This window comes from Sus scrofa, chromosome 2 (assembly GCF_000003025.6).
Source record: "Sus scrofa isolate TJ Tabasco breed Duroc chromosome 2, Sscrofa11.1, whole genome shotgun sequence".
NCBI classification, from domain to species: domain Eukaryota; kingdom Metazoa; phylum Chordata; class Mammalia; order Artiodactyla; family Suidae; genus Sus; species Sus scrofa.
Genome location: NC_010444.4, coordinates 16177297 through 16198729, shown reverse-complemented (window position 1 = coordinate 16198729; position 21433 = coordinate 16177297). Strand labels below are relative to the sequence as shown.

General features: G+C 53.2%; 1 protein-coding gene across 1 annotated transcript in view; it reads left to right on the top strand.

The window, feature by feature from the left end:
• Positions 1 to 12524, top strand: part of CREB3L1 (cAMP responsive element binding protein 3 like 1) — a 34743-nt gene extending 22219 nt beyond the window's left edge. Inside the window, exons 3-12 of the mRNA XM_003122829.6 lie at positions 269 to 453; positions 1840 to 1918; positions 3702 to 3859; positions 4928 to 5077; positions 5225 to 5283; positions 5465 to 5533; positions 7331 to 7430; positions 7970 to 8096; positions 11356 to 11623; positions 11798 to 12524. Of these exons, the coding sequence (XP_003122877.1) occupies positions 269 to 453; positions 1840 to 1918; positions 3702 to 3859; positions 4928 to 5077; positions 5225 to 5283; positions 5465 to 5533; positions 7331 to 7430; positions 7970 to 8096; positions 11356 to 11623; positions 11798 to 11834 (1232 nt within the window). The 3' untranslated portion in view covers positions 11835 to 12524. The remainder of the gene's footprint in view (positions 1 to 268; positions 454 to 1839; positions 1919 to 3701; positions 3860 to 4927; positions 5078 to 5224; positions 5284 to 5464; positions 5534 to 7330; positions 7431 to 7969; positions 8097 to 11355; positions 11624 to 11797) is intronic.

The following is a 21433-nucleotide window of genomic DNA, read 5'->3' as shown; positions in this document are numbered from 1 at the left end:
AAGTCACACAGCCAGTTAGGAGGAGTCCAGGTCTGTTGTCCAAGCGCACTCTATAAGCTGCTGAATGAAGGAGATGTCCCCACCACCAGAACGGCTCCAATCCTCTCCACCCTCCCGCAAACGCCGCCCCTGCCCTTTTCTGCCTGCCTTCCTGTGTATCCGAGCATCTCTCCACAGTCCAGTCCAGAGCAGCTCCCAGAGGCCAGGAGGGTGGCTGAGCCCTCTGCTCTGGGAGTCCCCTGAGCCTGGCTGCTGCCCCCTTCCCCAGATGTGGAACATGGAGCGTGGGTGCTGGGACACAAACTGTGCTCCGTCATGGTGAAGCAGGAGCAGAGCCCGGAGCTGCCCGTGGACCCGCTGGCCGCCTCCTCGGCCATGGCCGCCGCCGCCGCCATGGCCACCACCCCGCTGCTGGGCCTCAGCCCCCTGTCCAGGCTGCCCATTCCCCATCAGGTGAGCCTGGGGACTGCTGGTAGGGGCTGAGGTTGGGAGGAGGGGTGATGGGTCTCTGTGGAAAGAGCTATCCAAAGCCCCGGTACCCCAGGGCTCTATGAACGGGGACCAGTGTGATCCCCAGGAGAGCGCGAAACTCCCAGACCAAGCCTCTGCCCACCCTTCCCCAGCCTAGAACGGGCTCCAACCACAGCCGCTCAGCGTTAGCTGGGGCCCTGGCGGTGTGCTGAAGAAGGATCACAGGGACCCAGCAGGGCTGGGCGTCAGGCACCCAGTCCAGGGTCTCAGGGAAGGAGACAGCCCAGCCTGCTTCATTTTCTGTGTTAGGAAAGACCAAAATGGAAATCTAAAAATTGTGCCATATTCCAATGGTTTATATTTATGAGATTAATATTTTTAACTCACACTCTCATGCCAGCCCCCCACCCGTATGAACTACTTGCAGACCCTTCTGGGAATGTGAGACCCCAACACCTGGTTCCTGGGAGAGGCCCTGCCTGGGTCCCAGCTCCGCTGTCACTTGTGCTCTCCCCAGAGCGTTGCGTTCCCTCTTTCTTCCTCAGCTTCCTTCAGTGTAAAATGGGAGCCTGGACTACCCCTAAGGGGCTCCTTTGCCTGAGTCTACCAGGGAGGGGTCTTCTTAAAATCCCTGGAGTCAGGGTTTGGCTGGCACTGCCCCCTGCTGGCTACACGGCTCACCTGAGCAAAATGTCTGAGGCTGAAGGCAAGAAAGGTCAGCCCCTCCCAGCTCCACCAAGGACCCATTAAGGGTTGGCCACAAGTGGGGACGAGCTTTTGGGCCCTTCTCTAGGACTAGCTGTGGGCTCCTCAGACCTTGCCAAAGCAGGAAGGGGAGGTGTGAAGGCAGCAGCAGCCAGGGTCTTGGAAGTTGGGCGCCTGCCTCAGAGAAGGAAACGGGGCCAGAGGGGTGAAGCAACTTGCCCCAAACCACACAGCCAGTTAATGCTTCCTTCATCTGTGCTGTTGTTACATTCATTGAACAGCTACATTCTGCCAGATATTACCTCCCATCTTCGTGGCAACCCACATGCCAAGGCCGATGTGGCATTCATAGTCAGTGTAGGGTCACAAGCCACCAAAAGATGGCCGTGACCTTGGAGGCCACAGGAAGCCCTCCTTCTCTGAGCTTAGGGGACAAACAATGCTATTTGGGCATCATTTCTTCTCTCAGGTCTGACTTGCCTTCTCTCTGCACAAGACCTTGCCTCTGCTCCCTCTGGGCTGTGCCTCAAACCCAGAGCCCAGCCACCTCCTTAATGCTGCAGGGTAGACCCTCCAGCCTCAAGGAGGGAGGGAGGGAGAGAGGATGGCACGGTGGGGACAGCCCCAGAACAGCTAATGGAGCTGGACCTGTCTCTTCCTCAGGCCCCGGGAGAGATGACTCAGCTGCCAGTGATCAAAGCAGAGCCCCAGGAGGTGAACCCGTTCCTCAAAGTGACACCAGGTAAGTGCGTCCAGAGAGGGCCTCTTCCTCTCCAGGCTTGAGCAGACTGCATGCCTACTCCCTTGGTCCAGCCCACCCATCTCCCTCCCATCTCCCTCCAAAATATTCCTTCTCCCTGCCCTGCCCATTCTCCATCCCTCAGTCCCCTTCTGACCCAATAGCTGTCATCGCTAGTACCATAACCTTCTCACCCTGTTTGCTAACCCCCCTCATATCATTCACTGACTGAACTCCACTGTACAGCCATCAGTTCATCCATCCACCCATCCATCCACACATCTGTCTGTGTGTCCATCCTTCCATCCATCCCTCCATCCAACGAGAGCTCATGGGCATCTCCAATGCCAGGAACCAGGAAAGCAGAAAGAGAAGACAGTCCCTGTACCCAAGTAGATCACAGCCTAGGGAGGGCCACAGACAGACCACCAATTATACACACTGTTATGATTAAAGGCAGCAAATCCCCAGCGAACCTTGGAAGTACATCCCACACCTGACCAGGGAGAAGAGAACAGAAGAAGCTTCTTGGACAGGCCAGAAGGAGAAGGGGCCGGGTCTTTCCATTCCCACCTCGTTGATTCATCAGACATTGATCAAGCATCTATTGTGTATCAGGCCCTGGACTAAATACTAAATACCTTAGAAAGATGGATAAGGTCCAAGTTTCACCCTCAAGTTGCTCACAGCCTCAGAGAGAAGACAGAATTCACGGGAGGTAGAAAGGGACCCGTGTGAAAACACTTTACCTTGTGGAGCCATCAGTTCATAAAGCCTGTTCACGTGCTCCAGCTTATTGCGTGCTCCCGGCTCCTTTCACCCCACTCGACAGGGAAGCGAGGCTGGGAGAGGTTAAGTAAACACCACTCCAGGTCACACGGCGGCAGGGAGGCATGCAGCACTCAGGATCTGAACTCAGGTCTCTCTGACTTCAAGTTCAGTGCTCTTTACAGTATGGCATCTGTAAGAGGCACATAAGAGCCAAAAAAGACAAATGACCCCTGCAGAAAGCAGTCATAGGCAAGCCCAGAAGGATGCAATGGTTCTCCTCGCAGCTTCAGGCCGCTCTGCGGTGCAGTGGGCTCCAGGTTCCCATCCCTGGAGTTTTCTGGGCTTCTGTGCCATCCTGGGAACCCTCTTTGCAGCTAGGTTTGTGGTCTTCTTGGCTCTGCCCAGGCCCTTTCCTGACCACCTGCAGAGTGTCTGGCTTCCTAGTGCTATGGCCACAGAGAGGCAGCAGGGAGGCGGCGCTGGGGAGCACAGTACTCCTGGCGGGTCTGCTGAAAGCTCAGTGCCTGCTGTTCTGCTACCCTGACTTTGGAAATGGACACCCCGGGGTTGTTAGAGCTAAACATTCTGCTGAGGAAAGAAAGACAGAAGCGGCTGCTTGCCCAGCCTGAGCCCCATGGATCTCACGGGGGACTGACTCCTGCCACCTCTTGGGGTTGCCAGGCTAGAGGCTCCAAAACCCTGAGCCGTGTGAAGTCAGGGATGGGGGAGGGACCCCAAGAATCCAGCCTCTGTGATATCCCCACTAAGGCCCAGGCTTAGAGGATCCAGGTTCCGATGGAGTCAGAGATAGGGTGGCGCTCAGAAAGTGTCTTCTGGGGTGTAAGCTCATCTTTCTGACATGGCAGAGGGGTCCCTGAGGTTACAGTGGTCCAGGCCCCAGCAGTCTGTCCTGCATGCTCTCAGCACTGCCTTAGGCTCATGCTGTGCTGACCTCTGATTTGCAACCAGAGCTAGGGTGCAACCTGGCTAACCTGGCTTCTCCTGCTCTCCCCAGAGGACCTGGTGCAGATGCCTCCGACACCCCCCAGCAGCCACGGCAGCGACAGCGACGGCTCCCAGAGTCCCCGCTCTCTGCCCCCTTCCAGCCCTATCCGGCCCATGGCCCGCTCCTCCACGGCCATCTCCACCTCCCCACTCCTCACCGCCCCTCACGTAAGCAGCAGGGGGTTGAGTTGGCCCCAGAGGCAAGGAGCTGTGTAAATCCACCTTAGCACATAATGGGCAGGGAGAGTCTAGGGAGCTCCACGCCTGATCCCACCCTCATCAGAATTCAGGGAGATGCCAGCCTGGCAGATTGGCAGATGGGAATGAGAATTTTTTTTTTTTTTTTTTGGTGGCCGCGCCCATGGCATGTGGAAGTTCTTGGGCAGGAATCGAACCTGAGCCACAGCCCTCACAATGCTGGATCCTTAACCTACTAGGCCACCAGGGAACTCCAAGAATCTTTTAATTGTGCCTTAGGCCAAATAGCTATCAGGTAGAGTCCAAGAGTTCTGCTGAACCCACACTCTTGCAGAGCGAGGACTAGAACTAGACATTCCTGACCTCCAGGGGGCAGCCCAGGCTGCCTCCAAGGAGCACTGTTTGGGGAGCAATGTTCAGGCAGCCCAGAATCCCCTGGGATGGGTATGGAACCTCCCAAGTCAAACTGTAGGCACTGGAGCAGTGCCCTTCATGGCTCAGTGGTTAACAAACCTGACTAGGATCCATAAGGAAGCAGGTTTGATCCCTGGCCTCACACAGTGGGTTAAGGATCCGGCTTTGCCTTGAGCTGTGGTGTAGGTCGCAGATGCAGCTCGTATCCCATGTTGCGTAGGCCAGCAACTCCAACTCCCATTTGACCCCTAGCCTGGGAACTTCCATATCCCACAGGTGCAGCCCTAAAAAAGCAAAAAAAAAAACCCAAAAAACTGTAGGTGTCTGAGGCAGGTTCTATTTAGGGGGCCCTGGACAAGTAAGCTTTGAGGCTGTGGATCCCAGGATGGGATCAAGGGGCCACTCCCACCCCAAACAAAGAGGGTCTAACGTGCCAGGCTCCCAGCAACAGCCTAAGCACTTGATAGGTGTTATTGGATTTAATTCAAATCTGCCCCTTTTTCAGTGAGGAAACTGAGGCTCAGTGAACTGAGTGCCTTTCCCAGGTCACATAGGGTAAACGGCAGAGCTTGAACTTGAATGCAGGGCTGTCTGGTTCCCAACCATCACACCCCCTTCCCACAGAAATTACAAGGGACGTCGGGGCCACTGCTTCTGACGGAGGAGGAGAAGCGCACCCTGATTGCTGAGGGCTACCCCATCCCCACGAAACTCCCCCTCACCAAAGCCGAGGAGAAGGCCTTGAAGAGGGTCCGGAGAAAAATCAAGAACAAGGTAAAGCGTGAGGCAGACCTTGACCCTGCCCTAGGGCTTCCTTGGTGGGCGGGTGGGGGCCTCCACTTCCCTGGTGATGCCAGCTCTGAAGTTGGGGAGTCCCAGGAAGTGGGTTGTGGTGTGATGACTGGCGGCTTCCCCCTCTAGATCTCGGCCCAGGAGAGCCGCCGTAAGAAGAAGGAGTATGTGGAGTGTCTAGAAAAGAAGTAAGGGGCCTGGGGGTGGGGGCCTGGGCCCTACTCCCCAGCCTGGCCTGCTCTCCCTAGCCCTCTCTCATGGGGCACGAGGGGCAAGGGGCACGGGGCACAGGATGCTGGTGGGCAGGGCGGAGGGGCGGTGGCGAGTCTGGGAGCTGCCCCTGAGCCTGCACCTGCTTGGCCCCCGCAGGGTGGAGACATTTACATCCGAGAACAACGAACTCTGGAAGAAGGTGGAGACCTTGGAGAATGCCAACAGGTGGGTAGTGTCACCTGCACACACACACCCCTTCCGCAGCCAGTGCCTGGCTCTGATGTAGCTCCTGGAGGCAGGAGAGAGGTCACTGAGTTCAGGATGATGGGAACCCCAGAAACAAGGACCCCGCAGCCTGGGACCCTCAGTTTCCCATCCTTCTTAATCCACGCATAGCTCTAGACACCAGACAGGGCCAGTGAGATGCTTCAGTAAGAGATACAGACCAGCAGCAGCAGCCGCCCCTGGGAACCTGTTGGAAACGCTTATCCTCAGGCGTCACTCCAGGCCTATTGCATCAGGAATCCAGGGGGAGGGCTCCCCGATTTGTGTTTTAATAAGCCCTCCAGGTAATTCTGATGCACCCTGAAGTGAGAACCACCAGTGTGCATGCTTGCTACCCAAAGCGAGTTTTTCAGGCCAGCAGCATCAGCATCACCTGTTAGAAATGCAGAATCTTGGGACTCCCCCTAGATTCACTGACTCAGCACCTGCTTTTCAACAAGATCCTTGGGTGACTTGCTTGCATAATTAAGTTTGAGAAACATTCATGTGGAGCCCACAGAGGGTCTGGCATGCATTAGCCACATAAAGTCACAGCTCTGGGTGCCATTTCGGTGACTCTGGGCAAACTGGTACACCTCTCTGGGCCCCAGTTTCTCGTAGAGATAATGGAAGCGCCATCTCTCAGGATTCATGTGGGAGGCAGTGAGGCCGCCCAGTAAAGGGCGGGCACTGTCCTTGGCATCTGAGAATGCTCCATTCATGTTAGCTTTACTTCTTTTTTTCTTGTTATTGTTCTGAATCCTTGGTAGTGACCAGCCATGAACCCACAGTAGGTCTTTACTAATTACTTGCTGGAATTAATTAAAATAACATAGACAACAGCTGCTATGTAGCAGGTGCTCAACAGAAGGCTTTTTCCTTCTTTCCTTCCTTCTCCCCCAGCTTCTCCAGCGGGATCCGGCCACTCCCCTGATTTTCCTGGAGAATGCCTCCCCCACCCCACAACCCTAGGACTCAGGGAAGGGTGGAGGGCGCCCTCACTCCTCACCCTCTTCCTGTGACCCAGATTCCTCTCTGGCCCAAAATAGGGCCAGGCTCTTGGAGCTATTTCGCCACCTGCTGTACATTATGGGAACTGCAATGCCACCGACCTGTTAGGTAGAAGAGAGATGCTTAAGCATCTGTTCACCAAGTGTATGGGCTGAGCCGAGGATGCCTCCCTGGGAGGGATCCGGTCCTCACCCTGAGGGAACCCACACTTAGCAATGGAGACGGACATGGAAATTTATAAATAAACAAGGTGTTACAGGTGCTATGGTAAAGGCAAAAAATGGCAACAAAATTCACAAAAATGGTAGGTAGCTACCATTTCCTGGGTACTGGCTACTCACCATGTACCAGATAGCTGCAGACATGTCCTTCTCAGCCCAGGGTGTCATGGGTGCAAAGGAGGGAAGTTGGTTTAGCTGCAGCTGGTGCAGGGTAAGATAAAGTGATCTCAGCCCAGGTGGGCCAGGCACGCCTCCAAACCCCATTTTGGCCTCTAAACCTCACAGGGTCCCCCTGAGCTTGTATAGGGTCACCCAGCTATCCACCAGAGGCAGGCGCCAGGTGCTCCAGCCACACCACAGGGGAGCCAAGCGGGAGGTGACCTTTTTCTGTCTTGGCTGAAATGGGCACCTGGTATGGAAGCCCAGTCTGGAGCCAGCCCAGGTCCCCACCCCCACCAGCGAGCTCTGGGAGGCAGAGATGCCTGCTGGGTCAGAACCTGCCGGGTGACTGCTGTGCCCTCCCCAGGACCCTGCTCCAGCAGCTGCAGAAACTCCAGACTCTGGTCACCAACAAGATCTCCAGACCTTACAAGATGGCAGCCACCCAGACTGGGACCTGCCTCATGGTAGGTGCTGTTCCCTCACCACAGGGCCACTGGGGGACAGGTCTGCTTCAGGCTGGCTTTCTAGAGGGGAGGGCAGAGCTCTGAGGGACTAGCAGTATTGTGGGGGTGTCATTGGGGTAAACCATCCTGGTACTGTATACTGGCTCCAGACCCCAGCCTCTTTCACCAAGCCCATGGAGCCTTCTAGAACGTGACCTTCCCTGACCAGTTCTAACACGGTGTGGATGTGTAGTGTCTCACATGAACCCAGCAGCAGTTCTTCCTTGGCAGGGCAACTTCCATGGGCCCAGTGGAGCCACAGACTTTTTCTAGCACTGCCTGTGACAGCCCCCCTGAGTTGGCCTGACAGCCTCCATCTTCTCCAGAGAGGGTGGGAGACCCCACATGTAGGAGATGGTTGGCTCTGGAAGCAGCTCTCCTAGAAAAATGCTGAGCCTTTTGCCCCCATTGGCTCGGGTTGGGGGAGAACGACTGGGGGTGGCCGGAGTTGCAGCCTCTCCCCGCCCCAGGTCTGACCCCTACCCGCCCTCCACTACCAGGTGGCAGCCTTGTGCTTCGTCCTGGTGCTGGGTTCCCTCGTGCCCTGCCTCCCTGAGTTCTCCTCCGGCTCCCAGACTGTGAAGGAAGATCCCATGGCCACTGACAGCGTCTACACCGCCAGTCAGAGTGAGTGCCCTGAGCCAGGTGTATGCATAACCTAAAAGTTGAGAGTTGTTTTATTGGGTGGGGGGAGTTCCCCTTGTGGCTCAGCAGTAATGAACCCAACTAGTATCCATGAGGATGCGGATTCAATCCCCGGCCTTGCTCAGTGGGTTAAGGATCCAGCATTGCTATGAGCTGTGGTGTAGGTCACAGAGGCAGCTGGGATCTGGCATTGCTGTGACTGTGGTGTAGGCCAGCAGCTACAGCTCTGATTCAACCCCTAGCCTGGGAACTTCCACATTCCACAGGTGTATAGCCCTAAAAAGAAAAAAAAAAGGCTTTATTGGTGGCAAAATGAGGACTATAGCCCCGGAGGCAGCATTTCAGAGAGCTCCGAAATACAACTCCAAAGAGGCGGGGCAGAGGTCAGTACACATGCGATCGCGGTGAACGGGCAGGTGCCTGCGTCAAGCGCACATTTTCCAGAAGGCTGCTGCTCGTCTCGTGAAGGTTAGTGCTGGTCACGAGGAGCAGACGTCACCAGGAAGGATTTTAGGGCTTTTCTAGCTAGGAGGAGATGCACGAATTGGGCTCATAAAATCTTCTCCTGAAAATATCTAACTCTCTGCGGACCTGTTCTTCCGGTTTTCCCAGAGCACAGAGTGCCTCGCTCCTCGCTCCACCCTGAGCGCCTTCCCCGGGTGTTGAGGGTCAGTCGCTGCAGTGGCTCATGATTCAGTCCGCGTAGAGGCGGGTGGCAAGTGCCCATCTCCAGGTCACAGGGTGCCCTCCCCACAAACGGCCCCAATTTATGGGCAGAATCCGGACACATAGAGGAGCAAGGCTTGGGGTTGGCATCCTCTCATTCTGCCTCCTCATTTTGTAGCTGGGGAGACTGAGACCCCCAGAGGGCCTATGATTTGTTCAATGTTATTATAGAATTAGGACTACAATGCATAGCCCACAATTCCCAGCATTGGCGGGAGGTGGGGAAGGTAGGTTTAGGGAATAACAGGAATGATCCCACCCTAGACCCACGTACTGTGGTGCTGTGGGGCATCTGCTAAGCATCATCAGTATTTCACGACCATAGTAGCAATTGAGTGGTGGTGGCTGCCTGAAGCACTGTGTTAAGAAGGACTCTGAGGCACTGTTCAGGATCAACAGAATGGACTGCCAGGATCCACTGGTAATTCTATCATGGGCAATGGTGGGGTAGCAGTGATGTGGGCTCAGGTATTTACCATGCCACCAGGGATTGTCAGGTACAGTGGTTAAGAGCATGGAGCTTCAGGAGTTCCCTGGTGGCTCAACAGGTTAAGGATCCAACGTTGTCACTGCTGTGGCTGGGGTTCCATCCCTGGCCCCGGAATTTCTGCATGCTGGGGGCATGCCTCGCCCCCCAGAAAAGAGCATGGAGCTTCAGAGTCAGTCATGTCTACCGCTTGCTAACTGTGTGACCTCAGGCATGTGTCTTAAGCATGCTGAGCTTTCGTTTCTTTACCCGGAAGGTGGGAGTTACAAGTTCCACACTTCCTGAGCATGGTTGTTATGAAGACTAAATGACACAGCACATGTAGGCTCTGAGCACAGTGCCTGGTACACAGCAGGCGCTTCCTAAATGAGCACACTCCCTCCCTTTTGGATGCGCTCCCAAGGGGAGAGAAAAGATACAAGGGCAGAACTGCAAAGGCCAAGCAAAAAGTAGTATGGAGTTCCAGAGGCAGAGGCTACTTCAGATAGACCCACAAAGGAACTTCCGGAGGGTCCCTCCTCATCTACCAGGAGGGAGTTATCTAGCGGGACAGGAGGAGGAAGAGGAAACAGATGGGAGGTCAGAGAGAGATGCTGAGGAGGAGCGAGTTTCAAGAAGGAGGGATACCGAGCTGCGCCTGCTGGGCCTTGAGGGGAGGAAGCGGTGTGGGCAGGGTTAGAGGAAGAGGAAGCGGAGGTGGGGAGTGAACACCACTCCCTGGACCAGTGCAGCCTGAGCAGGAGACAAGAGGACAGTTGCTAAGGGAGGCAGGCGGCAGGGAGGTAAGGGCTGGAGCGCCACGTGTCCATTTTTCCAAGGCCGGAGAGGCCTGTGTGTGTTGGGAAGTAGAGAGAACCTTGGAGAAGAAGGAATGGAAATTGGGGGTTGGGGGAAGCACTGATGGACAAAATCAGAGTCAGAGGAGCCCCTCGGGGTGACCCTGGTGAATGCAGGGGGGTTCAAACCCAATGTCCAAACCCAATGGCAAAGAGGGGGACACGTCTGTGGGAAGAAATGACGTTTGGAGCAGGCTGGCTTGCAGAGCAGGGACACTGCATGGTTCCAGGGCCTGTCACTGACTGTGAGGCCGGGGTCCTGAGAATGACAGGAGCCAGGCAGGCCTGGGTTTGCATCTCGCCTCCAGAGTGGGACAACGTCCCTGACAACCTGGAGCCTCGGTTGCCTATTCTTGACATGGAGGTAAATTTATTATCTGCTTCTAAGGGTTTCTATGAGATGTTAATGATTCGGTCTAGACTAAAGGATGCCTGCACTGCGTGGTAGGTAACGGATATCCAACAAATGTGTGTTCTTGCTTTTCATTTCTCTGAAGGGCAAACGAGGGCCTAGAATGGGGAAAAGGCTTCTTTTGGTTTGGTTTGGTTTTTGTCTATTTAGGGCGCCACCCATGGCATATGGACGTTCCCAGGCTAGAGGTTGAACCGGAGCTACAGCTGCCAGCGTACACCACAGCCACAGCAACGTGGGATTTGAGCTGCGGTCGCAGACACTCATGGCAATGCTGGATCATTAACCCACTGAGCGAGGCCAGGGATCAAACCCTCATCCACATGGATACTAGTCATGTTAGTTACTGCTGAGCCACAATAGGGAATCTATAGAATGAGGAAAAGATTGATTCACGGTCTCACAGAAAATGAGTGGGTACAATAGGATCAGAACCAGCTCTCAGATCCCCAGCACAGTGCTTGCCCTCTGCTCAGGAAGAGCTGCCTTTCTCTGAGTACAGTTTCAATTGCGCTGCCTCTATTATCTCATTTAAACCTCACATGACATGAGGTTGGCCCTCGTGTTCCTGTTTTACAGATGAGCAAACTGAGGCTCAGAAGGGTGAAAGCAAAGGCGTGAGTTGCCTGCAGTCAGGCAGTTCAACAGTGTAAGAGCTTGGGTTCAGATCCAGGCCTGCAAGATTCTGGGGCCTGTGTCCTTAACTACTAGGCCCAGAATGGGGTCCGGATGGGGAGGGAGCCTCCTGGCACCGTGGCTCATTCTGAGCTCCTTCTTCAGTGCCCTCCCGAAGCCTCCTGTTCTACGACGAGGGGGCAGGCTCGTGGGAGGATGGTCGCAGCGCCCTGCTGCCTGTGGAGCCCCCCGACGGCTGGGAGATCAAGCCCGGGGGGCCGGCGGAGCAGCGCCCCCAGGACCACCTGCAGCATGACCACCTGGACAGCACCCACGAGACCAGCAAGTACCTGAGTGAGGCCTGGCCAAAGGATGTCGCCGGAAACAGCACCAGTCCTGACTTCTCCCACCCGAAGGAGTGGTTCCACGAGAGGTGGGTGGGTGGGCTCTTCCCTTCCTGGGGTCCCAGGCTCCACCTGCACCCCCCCCCGGTCCCCACGTCATTGGCCACATCCTTCCTAGCCACCATCCCTCCCACGTCCAGATCCACCCTGCAGAGGGGCTAGACAGTCACCCCTAACTTCTCTCCTCTCCCTTCTCCCTCCAGGGATCTGGAGCCCAACACCACCATCCAACTCTCCTAGGCTGTGCCAAGACCCAGGACACAGGACGGCCCCCCGGCACCCGGAAGGGGGTTGTCCTGCTCACTCACCCGGATCCGGCTCGCACCCCTGCCCCCTGGGGTCCCGTCCCAGGAGGAAGGGTTCCACTCCTCCCCAGCCCATCTTTGCCCCGGATCTCACCTGGGGCCTCTCCTCTCTCCCCGCCCACATTTGGACTATTCCCTTGGGCCAACCACTCTGCTCTCACCCTTCGCTCCCACAGCCATCCGTCCTCAGATAAACCACTCTCTGGGTTCCCCCCTCCCTTCTCATAATGACCAACAGGACCACTGCTCCCCTGCCCCCCCCACCCCACCCCCACAGACACGTCAACAGACCCACACACACCCCCTCCCCCCCACTGTACAGACCAAGAACAGAAATTGTTTGTAAATAATGAACCTTATTTTTTATTATTGCCAGTCCCTAAGATATTGTATTTTACAAATCTCCCTCCTCCCTTCCCCCTCCCCTTGTTTGATATTTTATGAAGTTAGTGCGGGCTTTGCTGCTCCCTGGCCGGGGAAAGAGGGTCACCCCCCCCTCACCTGGCCTCCCCCTGCCGCTGCCCAAGCTGCTGGGCCTTTTTAATTGCCAAACCGCTTCACCCTTCCGCTCAGCACATGCTTTAAGAAGGCAAAAGTAAAAAAAAAAAAAAAGATGCAGCATCAATTCCTGACTTTGTGCCTTTCTTCATGGTTGGGCAGTGGGTGTGGGACTGAGGGATAAAGGAAAGTTCATTTTATGGTCTGAGGGGGGCGACTGGGGCAAGGAGGTTGAGAAAGCACTTGTATTGGGCGCCCTCTTCCAGGCAGGTGCAGAATTCAAACCAGGTGGTCAAAGAATTCTGTTGCAACCCCCCTCTAAGGCTCCCAAGTACCCACTGTTGCTGGCTATAGACGCAGAAAGGCATGTAAGCCACCGGGAGGCCTTTAACGGTAGGAACTAGGCTTAGTGCGGGCCAGGCGCTGCGCCAGGCACTTGACATGCAGTACCCTGGGTGGTCCTTCTAAGACCTGCCAGTTTCTTAGTTCTGTGTCCTTTGCCTTAGCTGAATTAAAGGCACAGACTTCAGGAGTTCCTGCTGTGGCACAGCAGTAATGCACCCCACTAGTATCCATGAGGATGAAGGTTCAATCCCTGGCCTCATTCAGTGGGTTAAGGATCTGGCATTCCCCTGTGAGCTGTGGTAGAGGTCGCAGACACGGCTCGGATCCTGCGTTGCTGTGGCTGTGACATAGGCTAGCAGCTGTAGTTCTGATTCTACCCCTAGCCCGGAAACTTCCATGTGCCATGGGTACGGCCCTAAAAAGAAAAAAAAGCATAGACTTCAGAATAAGAAGAACTGCGTCTGACCACCAGAGTGGCCCCTCCTAGCTGTGTGTGGTGGGCAGAATTCTAATGCAGGCTCCAAGGTTCCTGCCCCCTGGTGTACAGGTCCCATTTCATCCCTTCCCCTGGGGTCTGCAGGGGACCCGTGAATATGAAGGGCTGTCACTCCCATGATTAGGTAACCTCTTATGGAAAAAGTAAAGAGATTTTGCAGATGTAATTAAGGTCCCAAATCAGTTGATTCTGAGTTCATTAAAAGGGGGGGTTATCCTGGGTGGGCCTGACTTAATCAGGTGAATGCCATTAAAAGAGGGACTGAGCCCTTCCTGCAGAGAAAGCGAGTCTCCTACTGGCCTTAAGGAAGCTGGCAGCCGTGTTGTGCACTGCGTGGAGGGGGCGGCCTTGGGGAGTTGAGGGCCTCATGCCATTGTGGCGAGGCATGGAAATCAGTCAACCACTCGAGCAGCTTGGAAGAGGACCCTAACTCCAGATGAGACCCCAGCCCAGCCAACATCTGGACGACCACCAGTGAGAGCCTGAGCACAGGACCCAGCTAAGCTGTGGCCAGACTCTGAGCAATGGACACTGAGCTCACATGTGTGTCATTTGAAGTGGCCATTTGTGTTGTAACCTGAGTGTAACCTGAGTCTCTCTGAGCCTCCACTTCTCCATTTTTAAAAAGGAGATATAGGAGTTCCAGTCGTGGTTCAGCATAAATGAATCCGACTAGCATCCATGAGGACACAGGTTCAATCCCTGGCCTCGCTCAGTGGGTTAAGGATCCGGCATTGCTGTGAGCTCTGGTGTAGGTTGCAGATGCAGCTCGGATCTGGCATTGCTGTGGCTGTGGCATAGGCCGGTGACTACAGTTCTAATTCAACCCCTAGCCTGAGAACCTCCATATGCTGCAAGTGCGGCCCTAAAAAGCAAAAAAAAAAAAAAAAAAAAAGGAGATATAACACAGGGAACTATATCTAATCATTTGTGATGGAACATAATGGAGGACAATGTTAGAAAAAGAATGTATGTATATGTATAACTGGGTCACTTTGCTGTACAGCAGAAATTGACAGAACATTGTAAACCAGCTATAATGAAAATTTTTTTAAGAAGAGATATAATTAACATTCAATGCATGAGGCTGTTGTAGGCAACCAATGAGGTAAATCTGAGAAAGACCGGCTGCGTATTTACAGGCACCATCAACACAGGGAGCTAAGGGCCAAGCGAGGAAGCACAGAGGAGTTGTCTCACCCAGACAAGCAGCCAGGGCTTCCTGGAGGAGGTGACATGAAGGACCGCTGGGAGGAGTCGGAAGAGAGAAAGGGACATTCCAACAGGAAACTGCCTGGGCAAAGTCCTCAAAGGAGGGAGAGAACAGGAAAACATCAAGAAAACCTTAAATAGTTCAGAACAGCCAGAAGGTAGAGGGCAAGGATGCTGAGAACTAAGGCTAAATAGTGATCAGGGGCCAGATCCAGAAGGGTCTTGAATGCCTTGCTCAGGCATGTGGACTTTGACACGCAGGCGTGATACTTTCATACTCAGCTGGACAGGCGTGGTGGTGGGAGGGTGCCTATGCCAGCTGCACACCAGAGGAAAAGATGGATGAGACCAGATAGAACTATGAAGCCGCAGAGCTGGCCTTCAAGCCCCACCCTATATCCCCCTCCTCCCACAGCCTCATCTTGACGGTTAGCTGGGGACCTCAATGCTGCTGCCAGGCATCAATTTTAACTGCTAGAATACGGAAGACTTTACAGGCCAGCAAAGTCTGGGCTCTGGGCCAAAGCTACCATTATTATTAATAACTTTTAGCACACCCCCTTTCCTAATTGATTCATCCACTCCCTCTATTAGTCATTCAACAAACTGCCTTCAAAAGTCCCGCAGGCTGATGGAGGAGGTGAGGAGTAAACCAGTCTTCAGAGCCAATGTGATGGAGGGCTGTACAGGATGCTAAGGAGATGCAGAAAAGTGTCATGTCATTCAGAATCCATGAGTCAGGAATGGCAAGCCGGGGGCGGTGGCCCCTGACTGAGTCTTAAAGAGTGGGTAGGAATTGGCAAGGTGCAGAAGGACTTAGAATATTTGGGGTGGAGAGAGTGGCAGGTGCAGACAGGGAGCCATGAAAAGCAGGGCCAGGACTCGGGTGAGGCAAGGGGGTAGTGAGAGCACAAACTTTAGGGAGGCACTTGTACACCCCGGAGAATGAGTACCTCCTTAAATTTGTCACCCTAGGAGCTCAACTTGCCTTACCCCTGTCCTGGCCCTGACGGAAAGCATGGCCCTTGCAGGGATCTAAAGAAAGACCATTTCATCCTGAGGGAAGGTGATAGCCACTGAACATTTTGAAGCCTTTTTATTTTAATTTTTTATTTATTTATTTTTTTTGTCTTTTGTCTTTTCAGGGCTGCACCTGTGGCATATGAAGGTTCCCAGGCTAGGGGTGTAATTGGAGCTGTAGCTGCCTGCCTACACCACAACCACAGCAACGCCAGATCCAAACCGCGTCTGCAATCTGCACCACAGCTCATGGCAACGCTGGATCTTAACCCACTGAGCAAGGCCAGGGATTGAACCCACAACCTCATGGTTCCTAGTCAGATTCGTTTCCGCTGCACCACAACGGGAACTCCTTGAAATCTTTTTAAGCCAGAGAGTGAGATAATCAGATTTGCCTGTCCTGGGGCTCTGTGGGAGGTATAGTGAAGATGAGACAGAGTCAGGAGATAATTAGAAAGAATTATCAACAGGCTTTAATATCAAATTGGCTGTGGGGCGCAAGAGTGAGGGCAGAGCCTGGCACCATATTTAGGTTGTCTGACTTGGAGGCCAGGGTGGCTGGGATGGTGGTTGATGAAACCAATGAAATCATTCACAGACTGCAGGAGCAAGAGCGGATTTGGAGAGAAAAAGAAATTGTTTTTAGCACATCTTGCATTTGAACTGCCTGTAGAATCTTCACGTTAGCCTACAAGTCTAGGGCTTGGCAGAAAGGGATCCCAGGCAGAAATTGGGAACTTGTCAGCATCCAAGTGGTATGGTCAAGTCTTGCGTCTGCCTAGAGGGCAGAATTCCAGGGAAGATGGGCATGAAGAGACAGTGGAAGAAGAGGGGTGAAGCCCGCGAAGAAATGGCTGGAGAGGAAAGAAACACCAGGAGAGGTAAGTGCCCTAGAAACTGATGGAGGAGTTTCCAGGAGTGGTGCTCACAAGCGTCAGATGCCATCTGAGAGCTTGCAGAAGACAACAAGACAATGTGTCCATTTGCTTTGACAATGAAGAGGTCAGCAGTGACCGCAGCTGGAGCTGTGTTGGGGAGAACTAGAGCAAATGAGAACTGGCAGGATGGAGGTGAAGACTGCGTTGGATGGGGTGGGGTGGTAGAGAGGGAGAACACTTGTCATTGAAGGTGGCAGCTGGAGGGGGGATTTAGGTGAGATATAGAGCAGCTTGGGGGAGTTCCCACTGTGGCATAGCAGGTTAAGGATCTGGTATTGCCGCAGCTGTGGTGTAGGTTGCAGCTGCAGCTCAGATTTGATCCCTGGCCTGGGAACTTTCATAGGCTGTGGGTGCAGGAAAAAAAAATTTTTTTGTCTTTTTAGGGCTGCACCCATGGCAGATGGAGGTTCCCAGGCTAGGGCTCTAATCAGAGCTACAGCTGCCGGCCTGCACCACAGCCACAGCCACGCCAGATCCAAGCCATATTTGCAACCTACCCCACAGCTCACAGCAACCAGGATTCTTAACCCACTGAGCAAGGACAGGGATCAAACCTGTGTCCTCATGAATGCTGGTCAGATTCATTTCCACTGAGCCACAAGGGGAACTCCCCAAAATTTTTTTAAAGAATAGTTTGGGAGGAGTTCCCATCGTGACACAGTGGTTAACGAATCCAACTAGGAACCATGAGGTTGCGGGATCAATCCCTGGCCTCACTCAGTGGGTTAAGGATCTGGCATTGCCATGAGTTGTGGTGTGGGTCACAGACACGGCTTGGATCCCACACTGCTGTGGCTCTGGCATAGGCCGGCGGCTACAGCTCCAATTAGACCCCTAGCCTGGGAACCTCCACATGCCATGGGTGCAGCCCTAGAAAAGGCAAAAAGACCAAAAAATAAAAAAATAAAAAGAATAGTTTGGGACTGCTCTTTTAGGTAGAGGGGAGGTGACTATAGTTATTTCTAGAAGGCAAGGAGCCAACATGGAGGTAAGATGATGGATGAGGTGGGTGGGGAAGGGCTCCACTTTAACTGGAAAAGCCTGGCAGAAATGGAAGGCACTCTGGGAATGCAAAATGAGGGAGACAGGAACTGAGGGAGCCCCCCCCTACAATGACTGTGAGGTTTAGGAATGGGGCAATGGAGAGGGTTGGCATGGGAATTGAATTAGAAGAAAAGGGGAAGGTTTGAACAGGAATAGGAATGGGAGACAAAGCCTCACCAGTCAACAAATACAGGTATCCCTACTGTGCATGGCACAATGCTGACCTCAGAGCACAAAGACCCAGCAGCTCCTGATATCAAAGGGCTTGAAATCTAGCATACCCCCACACACACCTTTTTTAAGGGCTGTACTGCGGCATACGGAAGTTCCCAGGCCAGGGGTCAAATCAGAGCTTCAGCTGAGGTCTGTGCTACAGCCACAGCGACACTGGATCTGAGCCCGACTGACCTGTGCTACAGCCTGTGTCAACACCTGATCCTTAACCCACTGAGCAAGGCCAGGGATCAAACCCACATCCTCCTGGATACTAGGTGAGTTCATTACCACTGAGCCACAACAGGAACTCCTATGCTGGGTTCTTAACCCTCTGAGCCACAGCAGGAACTCCTACCCTCCCACAATTTTTTTTAATTTTTGTCTTTTTAGGACCGTGCCTGTGTCATATAGAGATTCCCAGGCTAGGGGTTGGGTTGGAGCTGTAGCAGCTGACCTATGCCACAGCCACAGTAATGCCAGATCCAGTTGAATCTGTGACCTACACCACAGCTCAAAGCAACTCCAGATACTTAACCTGCCCTCCCGCTATTGACTTGTGATCATCTGCCAGGCACTGGATGGAGAATTTCTATGTCCCAGTTAGGAATCAAAATAATCCTAAAGGGTGAGTGTTTTTACTTAAGAACATGGGGTTCAGGAGTTCCCGTCATGGCTCAGTGGTTAAAGAATCTGACTAGGAACCATGAGGTGGCAGGTTCGATCCCTGGCCTTGCTCAGTGGGTTAAGGATCCAGTGTTGCCGTGAGTTGTGGTGTAGGCTGCAGAGGCAGCTCGGATCCCATGTTGCTGTGGCTGTGGCATGGGCCAGTGGCTACAACTCCCATTAGACCCCTAGCCTGGGAACCTCCATATGCCACGGGTGCAGCCCTAGAAAAGACGAAAAAAAAAGAACATGGGATTCGGAGAGGGGAAGAGACTTGACCAAAGTCACATGCTAATAAGTGGCAAAGTGGATATTTGAAAATGGGTCTGTTTGTTTTGTTTTGTTTGGGGGATTGTGGGATTTGGGTAGCATATTTGCTTTACAAGGACAGGTCTCTTTGGCTTCAGAGCTCACATTGCCCCTCCAGCTCTCCAGCTCTCACCCCAACACACTTTCCTCCCTCCCTCCCCTCAGCGCCTTTCTCATTCCTTTTTTTTAATATTTCTTAAAGTATAGTTGATTTACAATGTTGTACCAATTTCTGCTATAGAGCGAAGTGACTCAGTCCTACATATATAAACATTCTTTTTATATTATCTTCCATCGTGTTCTATCCCAAGAGACTGGATATAGTTCCCTGTGCTGTACAATAGGATCTCACTGCTTATCTGTTCTAAATGTAATCGTTTGCATCTACCCACCCCAAACTCCCAGTTCATCCCACTCCCTCCCCCTCCCCCTTGGCAACCACAAGTCTCTTCTCTATGTTTATGAGTCTGTTTCTGTTTTGTACATAGGTTCATTTGTGCCTATTTTAGAGTCCACATATAGGCGGTTTCATGTGGTATTTGTCTTTCTCTTTCTGATGTGCTTCACTTAGTATGATAATCTCTAGTTCTATTGCTGCTGCTGCAAATGGCATTATTTCATTCTTTTTATGACAGAGTAGTATTCCATTGTCTATATATATATATATATATATATATATATATATGTATATATATATATAGACACACATACTGCATCTTCTTAATCCATTCATCTGTTGATGGACAGTTAGGTTGTGTCCATGTCTTGGCTACTGCCGATCCAGCTTCTCATTCTTACACAAGATCCTTTTGGGAGTTTACAGATGAGGGAAACTGGCAGAACAGTGGGGCTTCCTGGAGCCCAGGGTTTGGCAAGCTGGTCAAAGTGTGGTCACCACCCTATGCCTGTCCCTCCCAGGCAGTCTTCCCACCTATGTTGGAGGCAGGGTTAATCCCCTGGCGCAAGCCACCTGTTGACATCCTGCCTCCTCAGGGCTGTGTCACTGTCCCACATAAGGGGGCACATCCCTAGTGTGTCCCCAGTGATGGGCTGCAGCCGCTATGCTCTGTCATCAGCCCTGGCAACCAGCCTTGCTGCACACACATGTGATGGCTTTCATGGGGCCAGTTGTCCTGCTCAGATTGCCACAACAAACCCTTTGTTACACCTGGAAACCAAAACTCCAGCAGCAGGGAGAGCAGCTACAGGCAGGCCTGCAGCTGAGATAGGTGAGGGCGAGGCTCCAATTCCAGAGGGCAGACCACCCCTAGAGCCATCTGCCCAAATGGCGCACCTACCAGAGGTGGGTACTAGGTGCCCCTAGGGGCATTGGGATGAAGTAGATAGGCAGGGAACTCACTCCCAAAGGAGCCTTAGTCTCCTTGCCATCAGAGTGGCAGTTAAGAGCATAGGTGCTGATGTCTGCACTGCACATCCGTGTGACTTTGGCAAATTATCTAACCTCTCAAAGCCTCAATATCCTCATCTGTAAAATAGTACCCACCCTCATAAAGTTGCTGTGAGGAGCTGACAAGAGACAGCTTGCGTGTGCGCGTGCGCGTGCACACACACGAAAGCTTGCACAAGGCCAGTGATGCAGTAAACACTCAAAAGGCATTAGCCATCACTTTCTGAGAGCAGAGGCGCCAGGCTGGAGTTGTTTAGAGGAGTGAGCTGCAGCTGGGAGAGGCTGCAGAAGGTGGTCAGCCTGGGGCTGGGGGGGGGGCTTTAATTTTTTCCCTCGGATTCTTGGGAGGAGGGCTGATCCAGGGCTAAAAAATAACACAGTCAGCAGCTGGTCTGAAGAGGGAGGTGTGAGGACAGAGGGGAGAAGCTTCCCTTTTAAAAGGACTGAGTGGGGAGAGCTCAGCAGGAAGGAGCTGAACAAAAAAAACTAACCTGGAAACCCAGCAGCCAAGCAGCTGTGAGGGAATGTCAAATCCAGCCAGCACTACCATAATTCTTGGTATAGGCGGCTACCGCTGCCGCCTGGCTGCTTGGAAAATTAGCAATCCTAAAAGCAATCCCAAGGGCAAAGGGGCCATAGGGGGAGGGGGAGCTCCCAAGCCCTGCCCCACCCCCTGCAGTTACTGGGCTTCTTTGGAACTTGGCTCTAAGAAGGAAGCTCGTCTCTGGCCAAGACAGTTAAAGCAATTCCATTTACTCCATTCATCCAAGATGGAATGGCTGGACCAGGAGAGAGGAGAGAGGCAGAGCTGAGGCAACTGCCTTTGGGGAGGGATTTTATAGACAAGGGAAACCGGCAGACCTGAGGCTGTCACTGGGTGGCAGGCAGCATGGGGGAGTGGAAAGAGGCATGAGTTCTGGAGCCGAAAGACCTAGATTTAAATCCTGGCTCCCCACTCACTCACCTCACCTGAGCCATCCTGAGCGCACAAATCACTTGAATGACATCTCAGTGTCCTCGTCTGTAACATGGAGGAAGTGATAGTATCTACCACCCAGCACTGCGGTGAGAATCACATGAGATGTTAGCTATTGTTAGAGGGCGAAGGGGAATGCCCAGCCAGGGGCCCAGGAAATCATTACGAGGCTGAAGGAGGGAGGGAGACAGCGTCTGCCGTGGACTGTCGGGGAGGGGTTCATGGAGGATGAGAATGGCCTTGACGGATGAAGATTTCAGAAAATGTGACATCCACCAGGCAAGGGGAACAACCTGAGCAAAGGTTTAGAGCAGGACAGCCACTGTAGGGCTGGTGAGAGTTGGAGGCGCCTTGAGCACCACAGCTGGCCCCCTCTGTAATCCACTCTCTACCTCGGTGAGTCTGGTCC